This window comes from Wickerhamomyces ciferrii, contig 00212, assembly GCF_000313485.1.
Source record: "Wickerhamomyces ciferrii WGS project CAIF00000000 data, strain NRRL Y-1031 F-60-10, contig 00212, whole genome shotgun sequence".
Classification (NCBI taxonomy): Eukaryota; Fungi; Ascomycota; class Saccharomycetes; order Phaffomycetales; family Wickerhamomycetaceae; genus Hansenula; species Hansenula ciferrii.
The window spans coordinates 46,545-65,059 of record NW_011887528.1 but is presented as its reverse complement, the minus strand read 5'-3'; the positions used below and the strand labels follow the sequence as shown (position 1 = coordinate 65,059).

At 29.0% G+C, this 18,515-nt stretch overlaps 12 protein-coding genes across 12 annotated transcripts; 7 read left to right on the top strand and 5 right to left on the bottom strand.

Annotated features, from left to right (window-relative positions):
* Positions 1-51: 51 nt before the first annotated feature.
* On the bottom strand, positions 52-423 carry BN7_5424 (uncharacterized protein; the record flags this gene model as incomplete). The annotated part of the gene is made up of 1 exon (XM_011274030.1): positions 52-423. The coding sequence occupies one exon, from the start codon at positions 421-423 to the stop codon at positions 52-54; it is 372 nt and encodes a 123-aa protein (XP_011272332.1).
* A 151-nt stretch (positions 424-574) lies between these two features.
* BN7_5423 (uncharacterized protein) lies at positions 575-1,645 on the top strand (the record flags this gene model as incomplete). The annotated part of the gene is made up of 1 exon (XM_011274029.1): positions 575-1,645. One exon carries the CDS (start codon positions 575-577, stop codon positions 1,643-1,645), a length of 1,071 nt encoding a protein of 356 aa, XP_011272331.1.
* Positions 1,646-1,804: 159 nt separating this feature from the next.
* On the bottom strand, positions 1,805-2,425 carry RLP24 (ATPase-activating ribosome biosynthesis protein; the record flags this gene model as incomplete). Its single annotated transcript, XM_011274028.1, has 1 exon — positions 1,805-2,425. One exon carries the CDS (start codon positions 2,423-2,425, stop codon positions 1,805-1,807), a length of 621 nt encoding a protein of 206 aa, XP_011272330.1.
* Positions 2,426-2,744: 319 nt separating this feature from the next.
* PAM18 (Pam18p) lies at positions 2,745-3,245 on the top strand (the record flags this gene model as incomplete). The annotated part of the gene is made up of 1 exon (XM_011274027.1): positions 2,745-3,245. The coding sequence occupies one exon, from the start codon at positions 2,745-2,747 to the stop codon at positions 3,243-3,245; it is 501 nt and encodes a 166-aa protein (XP_011272329.1).
* An 82-nt stretch (positions 3,246-3,327) lies between these two features.
* On the bottom strand, positions 3,328-4,836 carry RBG2 (Rbg2p; the record flags this gene model as incomplete). The annotated part of the gene is made up of 2 exons (XM_011274026.1): positions 3,328-4,395; positions 4,825-4,836. 2 exons carry the CDS (start codon positions 4,834-4,836, stop codon positions 3,328-3,330), a joined length of 1,080 nt encoding a protein of 359 aa, XP_011272328.1.
* A 257-nt stretch (positions 4,837-5,093) lies between these two features.
* Positions 5,094-7,193, top strand: BN7_5419 (uncharacterized protein; the record flags this gene model as incomplete). Its single annotated transcript, XM_011274025.1, has 1 exon — positions 5,094-7,193. One exon carries the CDS (start codon positions 5,094-5,096, stop codon positions 7,191-7,193), a length of 2,100 nt encoding a protein of 699 aa, XP_011272327.1.
* Positions 7,194-7,467: 274 nt separating this feature from the next.
* CCT3 (chaperonin-containing T-complex subunit CCT3) lies at positions 7,468-9,048 on the top strand (the record flags this gene model as incomplete). The annotated part of the gene is made up of 1 exon (XM_011274024.1): positions 7,468-9,048. One exon carries the CDS (start codon positions 7,468-7,470, stop codon positions 9,046-9,048), a length of 1,581 nt encoding a protein of 526 aa, XP_011272326.1.
* Positions 9,049-9,110: 62 nt separating this feature from the next.
* Positions 9,111-9,884, bottom strand: RPC17 (DNA-directed RNA polymerase III subunit RPC17; the record flags this gene model as incomplete). Its single annotated transcript, XM_011274023.1, has 2 exons — positions 9,111-9,551; positions 9,861-9,884. 2 exons carry the CDS (start codon positions 9,882-9,884, stop codon positions 9,111-9,113), a joined length of 465 nt encoding a protein of 154 aa, XP_011272325.1.
* A 193-nt stretch (positions 9,885-10,077) lies between these two features.
* VTC4 (Vtc4p) lies at positions 10,078-12,222 on the top strand (the record flags this gene model as incomplete). Its single annotated transcript, XM_011274022.1, has 1 exon — positions 10,078-12,222. One exon carries the CDS (start codon positions 10,078-10,080, stop codon positions 12,220-12,222), a length of 2,145 nt encoding a protein of 714 aa, XP_011272324.1.
* Positions 12,223-12,716: 494 nt separating this feature from the next.
* BN7_5415 (uncharacterized protein) lies at positions 12,717-14,087 on the top strand (the record flags this gene model as incomplete). The annotated part of the gene is made up of 1 exon (XM_011274021.1): positions 12,717-14,087. One exon carries the CDS (start codon positions 12,717-12,719, stop codon positions 14,085-14,087), a length of 1,371 nt encoding a protein of 456 aa, XP_011272323.1.
* Positions 14,088-14,373: 286 nt separating this feature from the next.
* Positions 14,374-15,261, top strand: IKI1 (Elongator subunit IKI1; the record flags this gene model as incomplete). The annotated part of the gene is made up of 1 exon (XM_011274020.1): positions 14,374-15,261. The coding sequence occupies one exon, from the start codon at positions 14,374-14,376 to the stop codon at positions 15,259-15,261; it is 888 nt and encodes a 295-aa protein (XP_011272322.1).
* A 96-nt stretch (positions 15,262-15,357) lies between these two features.
* Positions 15,358-17,955, bottom strand: OSH3 (oxysterol-binding protein related protein OSH3; the record flags this gene model as incomplete). The annotated part of the gene is made up of 1 exon (XM_011274019.1): positions 15,358-17,955. The coding sequence occupies one exon, from the start codon at positions 17,953-17,955 to the stop codon at positions 15,358-15,360; it is 2,598 nt and encodes an 865-aa protein (XP_011272321.1).
* Positions 17,956-18,515: the final 560 nt, after the last annotated feature.

Here is an 18,515-nt window from a genome sequence, read left to right as displayed (position 1 = left end):
TTTGTTTAAAATGTTTAAATTTCTTTGTAATAAAATCAAATTATTTTGGTTTCAAATAGAATCTAAATTACTCATTTGTTTTAAAATAGTAATATTTTCATCATTAGATATTGCACTAGTGCCTGGGAACTTCACATCTAATAACATAACTTTATCACCATCGTATAACCCATAAACATCAACTAAAGTACCAATATATGTTACCTCTGGATTAGTTAAACTTCTATCTGGATCCAACTCTAAAATAACTGTGCCTGGAGTAATTATATTTTGGGTAAATAGATTTATTGATTGAATTGTTATTGAACCTTTCCTTGGGTTGAAATCCATCACAGTACCAAAAACCCTTACTTTAACAACATGGTTCTTCTTATGATACTTCTTAATGTCGTTCAAGTTTGTCACCAAATGCATTTCATCCATATAAAAGGTTGTGATTTAGTTCCTCTGCTCAGTGGGTACAATGTTTATGTCTCAATGTTTTGATTTCTCGGTGATCTATAAAAAAAAAACACTTGGAGATGAGCTTTTTTTTTACTAACCTAAAATGAAAAAATACTTGCCTAATATTATTATGCTTCAACGAAGATGGTTTAGCTCGTTCAAAGCTGGTGATGTTGCTCTCTTAAGGTCTATTGTACGTGCAGACAAGTTTTGGCTTACAAATCCATTGGTTTCAGGTGGGAAGACTAATGTGTTTGATGGTCATATTAAGCATGATGATATAGTGGGATTGAAATCAAGAAGTATTGTAAAGTCTAGTTCAGAAAAATCTTCATTTATAGTCACACAGGCTAGCACGGAGGATTATATTAATTTGAGTAAAAGAAGTGCACAACCAATATATCCTTATGATGCTGCTGCCATTGCCAATTTAGCAGATTTCCATTTTGATTATCCAGAATTAGATGAAGATAATAAACTAGTGGATTCACCAATACAATTATTAGAAGCTGGTACTGGACATGGTTCATTATCATTAGCATTATGCTCGAAAATTCACCCATTAAACTGTTTCAATAAGAAATTTGGTGCAAGAGGTGGTATATTACATACTATAGATCATAATAAATTACATTCAGAAAGAGGTCAACTTACTATAAGGAATTTTAGACGTGGTATTTATGAGGATAATGTTGAATATCATGTAGCAAATTCACCAAGTGAATGGTTACAAAATGAAGCAGAATCTTGGAGATCATTAGAAAAAATCAATTCAAATGAAGATCAATATGATGGATTTTTAAGTGGTGCATTTTTAGATATGCCAAATTTCCATTTAGAAGTTGAACAAATTGCTAAAGATTTAAAACAAGATGCTCCATTGATAGTTTTCTGTCCTTCAGTTACACAAATATTAGATTTATTAAACGTAATTAGACAAAGTCAAGGTGATATTAAATTAACACATACACAAACCATTCAATTAACTCCAGGTATGGGAGGTGGATTACAAGATTGGGAAGTTCGTTATACCAATATTAGAGTTAGTGGAGAAGTTGGTGTTATTTGTAGACCAAAAGTTGGTACAAAAGTTGTTGGTGGTGGATTTATTGGTATTTTTAAAAAACTTTCAAATAATGCAAATATTAAACCAAAATATTACAATCAACAAGAAGAATCAAATATTAAAACCCAATATTGAAAAACTTTTATTTTCCATTAAAAAATTTACTGTACATATGTAATATATATAATCTATATATTTTGAAACCAAAAATAATAAAAAAAGGAATAGACTTGAAAATAATTTTGTAAGTTGTATAATTAATATGAAATGCAATTAATAAAATGACATGATAATCTAAAATACACGTTTTGAACGTTTCTTGTTTTTCAACAAGACTTTTTGTTTAACAGCTTCATCTTCAGATTCAGATTCTTCTTCAGATTCAATATCCATTTCACTTTCATCTTCATCTTGTTCTTCATCTTCAACATCTTCATCTTCATCTTGTTGAGCAGCAGCTTCTCTAGCTTCTTGTTTAGCTAATTTTCTTGCAATTTCAACTTCTCTCATCTTCAATAATTCTGGATTACTTTCAACTAATTTCTTATCTAATTCTAATTGTCTTTCTTTATTACCCTTCATTCTATTCTTATAGAATGCTCTTTCACGTTTTTGTCTAATTTCTTCCACTCTAGCCATAGCTTTCAAAGTTGTGGAGACCAAATCTCTATTATAACGTACTGGAACGTTTCTTCTAGCACTGAATGTTAAAGTAGAATCAACAGCCAATTCTTTACCAGCAGCTTTTCTAAATGCTTTAGTCCATTTTAATTTTCTTGGGTTACGACGTTGTTTAAATGCTTTATGACATTTGGAACGACAGAATCTAAACTCTTTAGCGTCATTACGCACAAACATGATCCCATGACCGGGATACACTGGGGAAGAGCAAAAATGACATGAATAAACTCTCATTATTTAAAGGTGGAACTGCTTTAATTCTATTAAAAAGCTCACAAGATCAAAAAAGCTCAGTCTGATAAACTTTTCTATATAATAAAAATTTTAAATTTTTTTTTTAAATTTCTTTTCGCGAAGCTCATCGGATGAGCAGTGTCAGCATAACCATTTCCTTTTTGGGTGGACTGCCTATTTGGGAATATTTTGGGGAAATCTCGAAAAAAGTCACCGATTTTTTCAATGAAAATTGATTAAAGACATGAAGATATTCAGATATATTCATACTCACAGATACTCAGAGATAGATATATAGATATATTATATCAAGTTCATAATGGCTCCTCAATCCATCGATATCCCAGTGCTGCCTATTCCAGGTGAACAACCTCAACCACCACAACAAATCACTTTTGAACAACACCAACAACCAAATCAACAAGAACAATTACAACAACCACAACAACCACAAAATGCCAAACCAGGTTCTATAGATTATTATTTCGATCAAACTTTAACCACCATGGGTAATCATCCAATATTGACCGGTGTTGGTGGGTTCTTCTTAGCATATTTTATTGCTGGTCGTTTCAAATCAAGTCAACCAGGTATAGATGGTAAAGCTTTTTATAAAGGTGGATTTGGTCCTAAAATGAGTGCAAAAGAAGCTTTACAAATCTTAAATTTAAAAGAAACCACATTAACAAAGAAAAAATTAAAAGAAACCCATAGAAGAATTATGTTGGCTAATCATCCAGATAAAGGTGGTAGTCCATTTGTTGCAACAAAAATTAATGAAGCTAAAGATTTCTTAGAAAAAAGAGGTATTCAAAAATAGATTGTATAAATATCATAATTCATGTACATAGTATGAAATCATTATATTACCAATCATAAATATATATTGTAAGCTATGGAAATTATTTTGCCACAATGGAAACAACATCTTCATCATCAACTAAATGTGTTAACCCACATTTTTGTGGATTATGTTTAGTTGAAGACCCCCAAACTAATGCATATTTAAAATGATCTTTAAAATCTTTATGAATTGAATTACAAATATCTTCAATTGTACTTTTACTTCTAACAACTAATGGATCACTAAAATTCACTGCAATACCTCTTCTTTTAGTATAAACTTTTAATAAATCTAATTGATACCATATTTCTTCAACAACATCTTCAACACCAAGTCCCATCTCACAACTCATAACAACCGTGTTTGGTTCTCTAGCAATTCTATCAGTTTCCTCTAATGAAACTGCATCAATCTTATTATAAACATAAAGACAATTAATATAACTTCTATGAGAATCATTAATAATATCTATGAAATCTTCAATTGTAACATTTTCATCTCTAATAAGAACATCAGCATTATGAATTCTATAATCTCTTAAAATACCTTGAACAATTTTTTCATCAAGATTTTTTGGTGGTGTTGTAAAACTTAATTTAACACCTCCAGAACTTTTAGTTTTGAAATGAATATTTGGTTTTGGTTTATTTAATCTAATACCAACAGCTTCTAATTCTCTTTCTAAAATACCTCTTTGTTCTGCAGATTTTGTAGCATCTAAAACCATAACAATTAAATCACTTGTTTTAGCAGTTGCAACAACTTGACGACCACGACCTTTACCTTCAGAAGCACCACTAATAATACCTGGTAAATCCACAATTTGAATTTCAGCACCTTGATACTCCAAAACACCTGGAACTGAAGTTAAAGTTGTGAAAGCATAATGTGCAATTTCTGCTTTTGTTTTGGTAACTTTTGATAAAAATGATGATTTACCAACAGATGGGAACCCAATTAATACTACTCTAGCATCACCTGATTTTTGCACTTCAAAACCTTGACCTGGTGATGAAGAAGAACCTGGAGGTGGTTCTAATAATTGTTGACGATATCTTGCTAATTTACCCTTTAATAAACCAATATGATATTCAGTAGCTTTGTTCTTTTGGGTACGAGATAATTCCTCTTTAATTTGTTCAATTTTTTCCCTATTTTTTCTGTTAGTATGTCAATTTAGTAATCCAACATTGTATAGATCACATACACAATCCCCATTTTAACACTATTCTCTTATATTTCCAATCTCTAATACTACAAAATAACTGTTCTTATAGAAATAAAAATTCAATACTTCAAAAAAAAAAGACCGAGATCGAGATTCAAAAATACCAGAAAATATCCCGATCAGGAAATATACTTCATTGAGTCAAAGCATAATAATAACTGAAATATTCCTGGTATTAACCCTTTACAAAGAACTTCATCAGAGCAATTACACAACTTCAAACAGATGGAGATGGACCTAGAGCTAAGATGACTGGGAATTATGAGAAGTTGTTTTCTAATGGTAGGGAATGGCTCAAGGATATATGTGCCAATTTAAAAGAGATACTTCCACGCCCATTCACAGATAGCTCTTTCCATGATTTGGCAAGAAAACGAATTGCAATTTCTAATGAAATCCCAGTAGATGATCCATCCAATTATCACTTGAATCCATATAATGATCATGAATTTCAGAATAGTGAGTTAAACATTTTATTGATTATTATTTGATCTCCGAATACTAATGAGTTGCAATATTCAGAAATTAGAACAATATTCAAATTTTTCTTCATTCCATCTCTTCTTAATGTCAAGGAAGAAACACTACAGAGTTATATGGAAATTCAAGAAGAAAAGCTCAATGGGAATTGGTATCAAAAAAAACTTTACAAGATTGCATTTATCATTCCAGAGTTAGTTGATATATGTGGGGTTGATGGTGATTTAAATGGTAATTTTACCACTCCAGATACTTTTGTTCAACATGAGCTCCACGACTTGAATTTTGAACAAGTTGATGATATTTCAAAGAGTGAACTTGAAAGCAATGCAGTAGCTTTAGAACAATTTGTTGAGGAAACTTTAGCAACTGCAGAAGGTCGAGGTAAGCTTTTCGACATAAACAATGATTTGTTTTCTGCTATTGGTAGATCCCATGGGGATAGTATATCAGCTAGATCCTTACAATATGAATGTGTGGGTCAATCAAAGATTTCGTCTTCACTAAAGATTATAACTGTTTTTTTCTCAGAGCTAATGCAAATACGTGGGATTCCACAATACTTGAGCACCAATATTGCACCAATGAACTTAACCACCGAAGATATTTCCAAACTTTTTGGTATACAATTTAAGCTGCAAGACAATACAAAAATGTCGCTGGGTAATATCATGGAGGATTTAGGGATAGTGATAAAAAACCAACATGATACAGAAGACTTGCCAACTTCCATTCTTTCATTAGAATCTAGGGACCAACGCTTGGGCAAATTTATAAGACCAGATAAATTTCCTGCGAATGAGCTTTCATCTATTTTGAAAAAAATTATGATTTGTACTCTGTTGAGAGGGAATTCTTCATTCATTCTAAGTGATTATGTCACAACTAGGCTCTGCTTATTGCCTATTCATGAAAAAAACAAAGATCTCTGGTTAAATAAAGGAAAATGGATCACGTTGAAAGCACCTGTGAAATCACATTTTATTGACAGTACAACCCCATTTGATAAAGAACAATTATCTTTGTGTGGTCTATTTGCTCTTGTTACGTTTGATGGAATTTTCCAAAAGTTTGGTTTATTAAATTTGGACGAATATTCAAATTATTTGAAACTTAATGAAGCAAAGAAAATGAATGAACAAAATCAAGATTGGATGCATTTTTTCAGAGAATTCTTGTTGAATTCTATGGTAGAAGAAACCGAGTACCTACCTTCTTTATCGTCACATTCCGCTAGTGAAGAGCCTGAGAGTATTAATGATTCAACTAATATAGATTCTGAGAGTCTGAGTGGTCTCAAAAGGCCAAGTACTGAGAAAATATCAGAAACTTTACCCAAAAAAACTAGAATTGCAAGATCCACAAAAGAATCAAACAACCATTCACATTATTCAAATTCGTGGTTTGTTGATCTTAAAGATTCGTTCCGCTTCAAAGGTTTAGATGATAGTTTGATTATTCCAAATATGTCTACTTACGCATGTGTGAAATTTGTTCTACCTCAAAATATGTTTTTAAGATTATTAGACAACAAATTGCAATCCAAAAGAGATGCAAATAAGATTTCAAAGCAAATCATCCAGCAAGGAACAGAAAAGATTTTTTGGAAGTTTTATGATTTACAAGGTAATATTGCACGATTGAAAATATATGGACACAATTATTTTGGTGATTATGTTGCCACAGGTCTTTCAGAAGCTGATAGATATACTCTTGGGAATATTGAAGATTTCGATTCTCTGGAATCAATTAATGAAATTGCAAAAGCTGATTATGATAATGAAGTGGAAACATTGAGAGGTATTTATCGTTATAATGCAACTCTTAAAAATAATGAAAAGGATTTCATCATAAATACTACCCAGGCTTATTGTCATGGAGAAGTCTTAGCTAATACAATGGAAGGTAGAATTTATCAAGGTTATCATATCGCTTACAATTATATTGATTTTGCTGCTAACAAGCCTAAAACTAAATCTCAATTTAAATCATGGAAAACCCAAATTGATAATCTACACAAGGCAGGTTTCCATCATGGTGATATTCATCCTAGAAATGTTGCTTGTAGAGATGATGGAGAAGTGTTTATTTATGATTTTGGGAGATCCGAACAGATTTCAGAAATGGAAGGTTATTGGAAACAAAAGTGTCTCAACAAAACTTGCACTGATTACATAGAGCTTGAAGAACACCGAAAAGCAGTTCTAGGAAAATAACTTGAGCACCACCTATATCACTACCTATAATACACGAATCTCTATATTATAAATTTATGAAACCATTGTATTTTTGAAAGTAATATACTTGATCTCGGAACTCATTTTAAATTCCGACTTTTGTTGTCGAGAAAATTGAAAACGCGAAAAAAAAAAAACATTGGAAAAAAAATGCTTTTGAGATCGAACGTATACAAAATAATATTGGAAGGCGAATCAATTGACAATTGATTGATCATCTAAAGATACCCAACTTTTTTATTATCATAACACAATGCAAGCTCCTGTTGTGTTTATGAATACCTCTGCTGACAGACAGACTGGTCGTCAAGCTCAAATTTCAAACATCACAGCTGCCAAAGCTGTGTCAGATATCATTAGAACATGTTTAGGTCCAAAAGCCATGTTGAAAATGTTATTAGATCCTATGGGTGGTATTGTTTTAACTAATGATGGTCATGCTATCTTAAGAGAAATTGATGTTGCTCATCCAGCTGCTAAATCCATGATTGAATTGAGTAGAACTCAAGATGAAGAAGTTGGTGATGGTACAACAACTGTTATAATATTAGCTGGTGAAATTCTTGCACAAACATTCCCATATATTGAAAAAAATATTCATCCAGTCATTATAATTCAAGCTTTAAAACAAGCATTAAGTGATGCTTTAGAAATAATTCATCAAGTTTCAAGACCAATTGATATTGAAAATGAAAATGCAATGATTAAATTAATTAGTGCATCAATTGGTACAAAATATGTTAATAAATGGTCAGATTTAATGTGTTCATTAGCTTTAAAAGCTGTTAAAACTGTTTTAATTGATGATGGATTTGGTCATAAAGAAATTGATACAAAAAGATATGTTCGTATTGAAAAAATTCCAGGTGGTGAAATTGAAGATAGTGAAGTTTTACAAGGTGTTTTATTAAATAAAGATGTTACACATCCAAAAATGAGAAGATATATAGAAAATCCAAGAATTATTTTATTAGATTGTCCATTAGAATATAAAAAAGGTGAATCACAAACAAATATTGAAATTACAAAAGAAGAAGATTGGAGTAGAATTTTAGAAATTGAAGAAGAACAAGTTAAACAATTATGTGAAACTTTATTACAATTTAAACCAGATTTAGTTTTAACAGAAAAGGGTGTTTCAGATTTAGCTCAACATTATTTATTAAAAGGTGGTGTTACAGCATTAAGAAGAGTTAAAAAATCAGATAATAATCGTATTTCAAGAGCAACTGGTGCAACAATTGTTAATAGAATTGAAGATTTACGTGAAAGTGATGTTGGTAATAAATGTGGATTATTTAAAGTTGAACAAATTGGTGATGAATATTTTTCATATTTAACAAATTGTGAAAAACCACAAGCTTGTACAGTTGTATTAAGAGGTCCATCAAAAGATATTTTAAATGAAATTGATAGAAATTTACAAGATGCTATGGCTGTTACACGTAATGTTATATTTGAACCAAGTTTATCACCAGGTGGAGGTGCAACAGAAATGGCAGTTTCAGTTAAATTAAGTGAAAAGGCTAAAACTATTGAAGGTATTCAACAATGGCCTTATCAAGCAGTTGCAGATGCATTTGAAGTTATTCCAAGAACTTTAATTCAAAATGCAGGTGGTAATCCAATTCGTTTATTATCACAATTAAGAGCTAAACATGCTAAAGGTGATTATACATTTGGTATTGATGGTGAACATGGTAAAATTGTTGATATGAATTCATATGGTATTTGGGAACCAGAAGTTATTAAACAACAAAGTATTAAAACTGCTATTGAAAGTGCTTGTTTATTATTAAGAGTTGATGATATTGTTAGTGGTGTTCGTAAATAAGAGTGTTGAAGGGATGAACTACATAGAATAATGTTAAATGTGTATAGTGGTAAAATAACATTTTATTCTTCCATTACTTGATCTTCACCTTCACCTTCTTCCTCATCCTCAGCTTGTTGTGGGAAATGTGTTTGAATAATTTGTAAAATTTCTTCAATTTCTTGTTCATTAAATCTTTGATCACATTCTTCTATTACAGCATATAAAGTAACTAAAGATTGTGGAGCTGAATTAATAATTTGTAATTTTTCAATTTTTTCTAATTTAAATTTTGATAAATCTTTCATCATTTGAGTTATATTTTCAATATTTTGTTGAGGTACAGGACCAATATTTTCAAAATAAAAAGTTGTTTGCTTTGTTACTTCTTCTAAATTTGGATTAAAAGCTCTTTTTTTCTTGTTTGTATTATTATTATTTAACCATTGATTTTTTGATTGAATCTCTATTAGATGTTGATTTACTTCAAAATTTGATAATAATTTTTCTCTCTCTATTTCAACCTATGATGGGGTGTTAATATGTAATGATTGTACATTCATCAATGATTCCCACATACCTTCATTTTGTCACTGTGTATACTCTTTGATAGAACAACTATAGACCAACCATATCATGAACCATAATATCATGAACCATAAATATCACGTATAGTATAAAAAAATATTTTCGCGAGTGAGCAGTGTCATCATAACCATTTCCTTTTTGGGAGAATGTATTTTATTACATAATCACTGGTGATAATATTACCTAATCTGGTTGATGACATAATATCTGTCGCATTCTTAGTCATCAAAATATTTAATTTATACCCACGTGGAGCAGAGTGCAGCCATTTTAATTTAATTTAGAAGATCAATTTGCAATCAAATTCAATTAGTTGTTGGTTGGAACTTCAAAGCAGTAAAGCAGCCATTGTGAATATTGAAAAGTGTTGAAAGTATTTGAATTCTAACTTGTTCTTGTTTGTACACTTGCTAAACATTGGCTAAACAATATTGCTACATAACCACTCAAGCAAGCTATACAATGAAGTTTGGTGAACATTTGAAAAGTTCTCTTATTAGAGATTACAATTTCTATTATATTAGTTATGATGATTTGAAGAAAGAGTTGAAAAATGGGTTAAAATCAAATGGGAACAATTGGTCAACCGCTTTAGAAGAAAATTTTCTATCAAGTCTTGAAGCTGAATTAGATAAAGTTTATACATTCCAAAAAGTTAAAGGTGCTGAAATTTCAAGAAGAATTAAAGATTCTGAATTAAATGTTAAAGAAGTTATTGATTTAATTGATTCTGAAACTCCTCCTTTAGAACAAGATTTTGAAGATTTAGAAGAAGAATTAAGTGATGTTATTGCTGATGTTCATGATTTAGCTAAATTTACAAGATTAAATTATACTGGATTTCAAAAAATTATTAAAAAACATGATAAACAAACTGGTTGGAATTTAAAACCAATTTTCCATGTTAGATTAGATGCTAAACCTTTTTTCAAAGAAAATTATGATTCAATGGTTGTTAAAATTTCCACATTATATGATTTGGTTAGAACAAGAGGTAATCCTGTTAAAGGTGATTCTGCCGCTGGTGGTGGCCAACAAAATTTTGTTCGTCAAACTACAAAATATTGGGTTCATCCTGATAATATTACTGAATTAAAATTAATAATTTTGAAACATTTACCTGTCTTGGTTTTCAATACTAATAAAGAATTTGAAAAAGAAGATTCTGCAATTACATCTATTTATTATGATAATAAGAATTTAGATTTATACTATGGTAGATTAAGAAAAGATGAAGGTGCTGAAGCTCATAGATTAAGATGGTATGGTGGTATGTCATCTGATACTATTTTCGTTGAAAGAAAAACTCATAGAGAAGATTGGACTGGTGAAAAATCTGTCAAGGCAAGATTCCCCTTGAAGGAAAAACATGTTAATTCATTTATGAAAGGTGAATTTACTGTACCACAAGCTTTTGAAAAAATGAGAAAAGATGGTAAAAAATCAATAAAAGAAATTGAAAATTTAGAAGCTTTAGCAATGGAAACTCAATATACTGTATTAAAAGATAAATTAAGACCTGTTGTTAGATCTTTTTATAATAGAACTGCTTTCCAATTACCAGGTGATGCAAGAGTTCGTATCTCTTTAGATACTGAATTAACAATGGTTAGAGAAGATGATTTTGATGGTATTGATAGAACAAATGGTAATTGGAGAAGAATGGATATTGGTGTTGATTGGCCTTTTAATCAATTACCTCCAAAAGATGTTGAAAGATTCCCATATGCAGTTTTAGAAGTTAAATTACAAACTCAATTAGGTCAAGAACCTCCTGAATGGGTTAGAAATTTAATTTCTTCACATTTAGTTGAAGCTGTACCAAAATTTTCAAAATTTATTCATGGTGTTGCTACTTTATTACCACAAAGAATTGATTTAATTCCATTTTGGTTACCACAAATGAATGTTGATATTAGAAAACCAATGTTACCAAATGAAATTGGTATTTATAGAAATAATAATCATTCAAATACAAATACTTCAAGTGGTGAATATATGGATGAAGAAGAATTAATTGGTAATAATACTCAATTTGGTTCAATTGAACAAGTTGATAATCAATTACAACAAGCAAATGATTCTAATAATGAAAATGCACCATTATTAATAAGTAATGGTCAATCACAACATCAACAATCATCATTATCAAGATCACATAAATTACCAATTTTACAACCAATTATAGATAAATTTAATTATTGGTTTACAGATGAAAATACTTATAAAGTTTCAAGAGATACTGTATTTGAATCAAAATTTGCTGCACCAGCTGGTAAAAAAATTTGTGTTCCAGTTAGAGTTGAACCAAAAGTTTATTTTGCAACTGAAAGAACATTTTTAAGTTGGATTTCAATTGCTTTAATTTTAAGTGCAACTACAACAAGTTTATTAACTTATGGTGATAAAGTTTCATTAGCTGCTTCAGTTGGATTTTTCATTACAACTGTTTTAACAATCTTATATTCAGCATCTATTTATATATGGAGAGTCATTAACATTAGATCTAAAGTTGTTGCTAATTATGATGATAGATATGGACCAACTGGTATTTGTGTATGTCTTGCTCTATCTGTTTTTGCAACCTTTTTATTTAGAGTGCTGTGATTTGATCCAGAACAACAAAATGTAAAAAAAAAGCATAACCTGTACAATATTACCATCAAAACAACATTTCAATAGAAATACATTTTTAATATAATATAATATAATTTAATTTTAATACAATCATTGACGTTGATTAGTTTATTGTAGACCTATGATCTCATTACAAATCTCGTGTATTCATGCTTTTTTCTATCTGTGTACCGGAGATACATGAAAAAAAAATTTGGGACAAAAAGAATTATATGATAAGTCACTTGACACAAAAACTAGTTGTGTTAATTCAAAGACACAAACTAGTACGTGCACAATTTCAACAATTATGTTTTGTAATTTGAATTTGAATTTGAATTTGAATTTGAATTTGAATTTGAATTTGAATCTCAACTTTTATCGTGTGTTTGGCTGATTGGAGGCAAATTCTTATGGTTTGGGACTTTTAAAAGGAATTCACTTTACACTCGTTTTCATATTCATCAACTCAAGATTATATTATTATGAAGGATACTGATCAAGATTTTATTACTAATGATGTCCATTATAAATCATCCAAGAAAGTTCCTGTTGTCACTATTGATTCAAGTCCTAATCCATTCATAGGTAACGTTTCTGCTGTTGATCAAAATAATGGTATTAATCAAAATACAAGTCAAATATCTCAAAATCAATCAACTGCTGCTATGATTTCAAATCAATACCAAGATATTTATGGTGAAAGTCCAACTCTGAAAATTTATTTACCTGGTAATGGTCAAAATCAAAGAGCTTCTTTACCTTTTAATCAAATTTATGGTTCAAATTATTATAATCAAACTTCAACTCCAATACATTTCAATACAGATCCAATTGATTATCAACAAAATGGGAACTCATTATTATCTCCACTAAATAATAATAATAAATCAAATATCAAGATGATTCCTCAAAGTTTCATTGATTTTAAAAATTCACAATCTATTTATAATCTGAGAAATCCAAATATTGCTTCACCTGGTGCACCACATCCACCAGTACCTCCACCTTATCATCAACCACAACCACAATATTTACCTCCACAAGATCTTTATATTCAACAAAATGAATTTCCTTCAACATTTCAACCAAGATGTGCTCCAAATATGCCTCATAAGGAAAAAGTTAATGATTGGATTAGAAGAGTTCCAGTTTATTTTGTACCAAATACTTCATACACTATAGAAGGTGGTCAATTACAAACAGGTTGGTATAATGAATGCTATCCAGGTGTTGTTACTGCTTCAAGTGCAAACTATTCAGAAGATGATGATGAATTACTCGATGAATTAGATGAAGAATTAGAAATTGATCATGCTTTTCAAACATCTTTTGTTTATAATAACTCAGCAAATGTAAATAATAAAGCTAATCAACACCAAAGTCATCGTTACCATCCTTCACTTTATAATATTGGTCCATCTGGTTATAATGGTGTTAATTTTGATCATCCAGATGAATTATATGTTGATCATGAAGATGTTCTGGAATTTCAAGCTAGGAAAATCACTAAATATGTTAAGAAGTTATATCAACAAGATCCAACTGAATCAATTGTTAGAGGTCAAAGTCCAACAAAGCAGAATATTTTACTTGATGGATTTGATAAAAGTAATTTAAGTCAATTATTAGAAGGAACTGAGACAAATCCAGTGGAAATTACAAATACTAGTTATAATTTAAATTTAACAGAAGCTATTGAAAATATAAATTCTAAAAGAATTGATGAAGATATTGATTTAATAATTAATAATGCTGATAAAGAATTTGAAACAAATCCTAATTCACCATATTCAAAACCTACAAAGGGACAAATTCCAGTTAATTCACCAATTTTAACAAAGAGAAAGAAATGAACAAACCCCAAAATAGCTATGACTCTAATATATTAATAATATTTTTTATAAATTCAATAAATCAATGAAATAAATGAAATAATTTGCTTTAATTTTAAAATTAAAATAGTTTATAGTAGCAGTCCCGAAATGGGTATTTACCCGATTTGGACATTTCCCGATATTTAAATTTTTATATGTCAAATTTTGAAATATTGTACACACTGAAAAATTGAAATCGAGATTTTTTTGGGTATTAAACATTTTGACTGATAACTTAATATTAAATCAATTTTCAATTGTTAAAATGTCTGGTGTTAGTCAAAGTTCCACAGTTTTATTAAATCGTTTATTCACATTAAAAGAAAGTTCACCTTTATTATTAGTTACAGATACAATAGCACAATCTTCATATTATTTAATTAAAGAATTTATTCATAATGTACCAAAAGATACAAATATAGTTTATATATCATTTGAAACAATTCATAAACCAAAATATGCCAATGTTTTCATTGAAGCTTATGAAATGTCATCTAAAGCTTTGATTGAACAAATTAATTCTACTTATGAATCCAATGTTAAAAATTTAATAATTATTGATTCAATTAATTTTATAAATAATGAAATTTTATCACAATTTTTAACTTCAATTATAAAACCAAATTTAACTGTGTTAGCTACATATCATACATCATTACCAGAATTAGAAACTAGTGTTAAATATCCAAATTATCCATCAAGTTATAAGATTTTATCATTTATTGCATCATCAATATTTGAAATAATACCAAATTCAAAAGAATTTGATGAAGAAGAATTAGAATTAAATTTAAATAAATTAAACATTGTTAAAGGTTTAAATAATTCAATTTTCCAAATAAATTTAATTAATCGTCGTAAATCAGGTCGTTCAATAAATTATAAATTTGAAATAAATACAATGAATCATAATTATAATTTAATTTTACCTGATCAATCATTAGATTCAGGAAATTCCATGGATACCCAGGATTTATTAAAAGGTTTAACTACGTTTAATTTAACAACAAGTGATAAACAAAAATTAGCAAAAGATCAAGTTGAATTACCATTTCTTGATGCTCAATCATTTAATAATGGTGGTGCAATTGTTTATGAGTTTGAAAAAGATGATGATTATGATGAAGAAGATCCTTATGAAGATCCATTTTAATCATGTACATTGTGATATAAACCATAAATTCAACATTTTTTAATTGCTTTATATATTTATATATAGTGTACAAATGTATGTGTGTCTTTGATGTCATTACCAAAGTTCTTCAATATCATTCCAATCATGATTTTTTCTTTTATTCCAATAACTTTGATCACCTTTAATTAATTCATAATTTAATTCATCATCACCAATTTTTTTAAACCAATTAGGTTTATGTATTTGATTTTTTTCAACTAATTCTTGTCTTTTATCTCTTTGTCTTTGTTCAATTTGTAATTTTAAAGTTTCAGCTTTATTGAAATCACCAGATTCATATGATTTAACATCAGGTCTAAATCTTGAATCAGTTTTTGGTATAAAACCATCTTCAATTGATGTGATTTGATTTAAATTTGATGTAAATTTTGTAAAACCATATTTTAATTCATAATTTTTAATTAATTCAGATGCAGACCATATTATTTGAGAAGATTTATTTTGATCATTTATAAGTGATAATGATTCTGTCCATTTCCCCAAGACATGATGATTAGATCCATTACCAATAACTTTAATTATTAATTCTTCAGATTTTGCTTGATTGAAAAATCCACCTGTTGGTTTTTTAAATTCCACAATAGCCTTAAGACCAACTGATGAAGAAATTGTAACAGAATTTATTGGTTCTGTATATTTTTCACCAGCCATTATATTTTTTAACATTGTATTTGGTTGATGCCATTTATAAATTTCTCCCGAGTTTTTAAATCTTAAAGTAACAATACCTTTATTTATTAATTCCATTGATTTCCCCCAATATTTTTGTTCGGGATTTAAACAAAATGAAATCTCCCAATTTAAAGATTCACAATTAATTGCAAAAATTTGAGGTTTATGATTAATTTTTTCTGCAATAAATCTATAACCTAAATCTTCTCTAATTAATTCAAAAGTTTCACCCAAGATTGGATTAAAAGGTTTTCTTAAATTTCTTTCTTTAACTCTTGAACTACTTAAGTTTGATATAGCAAAAGTTGCAATTTTTAAAATTTTGACGTCAGGTTGTGATTCAAGGGAAGCCTGGTCTAATAATTGAGTAAATTCAAATGATTCTGCAATTTTTTGTAATATAGTTATAGGTTCATTTGAAGTAACAGGCATTGAAATTGATGATAAATCTTTACCAACGTTTTTCCTTAAAAATGTAAATAAACTTTGTGGTGAAGTATTTGAATTTGGTATATCATTTCTTCTTTTAATAGTTTCATTTATTGGTAATGGAGTTAAATCATCATTATCATCATTCAAATCAAGGGTTTTAGAAGTTTCTAATTCAGTTGTTAGTGAAACATTTGATGATGAAGAACTTGATGCATCATCAACTTGGAAACTTGGATTTCTTAAAGATTTTAATTTTGAATTTCTATTGTTATTGGAAGCTGGTAATAAGATGACATGATTATCAATATCATCATCATCTAAATCATCAAATTCATAATCATAATCTAAATTATCATCAATTGTAATATTATTATCATGATTTATATTAAAATTTTTAAAATCTTGAGCATCAAAGAATTCTTGACTGAAAATTGAAGTTCCAGTTGGACTTAATTCTTTTGCAAATGGTTGTGCTTTTTGATCATTGGATTTATTCTGTGATAATAGAGATTTAACGTATAATGATAATTCATTTAATTGTAGTTTAGTGGTTTGTATTTCATTTTCATTTAAATTATTTGAAATTTTATCAATTTGTAAATCAATTGATTCTAATGGATTTAAATGTGGATCATGTGATTCAATTGGTGTTAATTTTTTAATATTTTGACTACTTATACCAGTATTTGGACCAGTACTAACATTACTATTAAATTTTATAAAATTTAAAGCATTTGTCCAATTATCCCAATCTTCTTTATTTAAAGTTTTCAAAGTCCAAATTTCCATCCCTGAATCAATAATAAATGTATTTTCATCTTTAAATGCAGAAATTGTAGATAAATTAACTGGCATTTCACCTCTAGTTTTCAAAGAAGATTCATTTATATAATAACTTAAAGTATTATATTTAAAATTTAATATAAAGAATCTTTTGGTAAAACCTTGTAATTTTTTTCTCTTCTTCTTGAGGAGATAACCTTGTAAATATTGACCCTTTTTAGGATGTAATTGACCAGGATTTGGTAAATTTATTGAAGATGATGAAGAAGTTAAAGTTGGTCTTCTTGATGATATACCATTATCTGATTCAATAAAGAATTTATTGAATAAAACTTTCTTGGAATAACTTTTAGCAAATGTATTATCAAATATAAAAGCAAACATACCACCTTTCTCAACTTTAATTTCATTTTTAAATAATTGATTACCATTTAAAGTACCATAAGAATTAAATTTTAACATTGAAGATTGTTTTAATTTCTCTTCTAAAGATAATACTGAATTTGATCTTTTCCTGTTTAATGAAGTGGATGAACTATTATTTGATTCATCAATTATGCCACTAGGACCATGTTGATGATCATCCACTGGTTTTAAATGAGGTGAATTTTGATTTGAAGCATAAGTTTCTGAAGTTAATGATCTATAAATACTAAAATTGATTGATCTTTTGATTGGTTTCAATTGGAAAATCACAGTGGAATGATCCGGTATCTGAATCCACTTTACGACGAAGGACTTGGAATGGACGTCGATGGTTTCCATTGTGTTGTGGTGATAGTAGTCTAGTTCCAATGCTTTGTTGTTGATTTGTTCATGTTGATGATTTGACACGCTCCTAATTCAAAACATGGGAATTCGCGAAATCATGGAATGAACAAAAAAAATCAACAACTTGATAATTTGTACCAGTAAACCATCAACAATTGAAAACAATGTATCCTTTTGATCTATGAATACACCTTCTAGTTTAAAGCCATCCATGAGTTGTGGTTCTAATATGTGAAATTCAATATTTAGTGTGGGACTATAATTATCAATCGTTGGCTGGTTCCTCATAGCCTCTTACTACCAGTCTGCTCTTAATGTGTTATTTGACTTCTTAGTTATGATCCATTTGGTTATATATTGACTAGACACTTGAGTACTAGTATCAATACACATCACATCCTCTTACCCATTGTTCCATACGACAGTGAAGAACATCGTTGAGCATTGGTTGTTGATGAGGGTGGTATTTATGATTTTGAATTGAATGTTTGTAGTGTGTGTATACTTCTATGAGTAATGGTTATACATCAGTTTACTAGTATGTTCATACATTC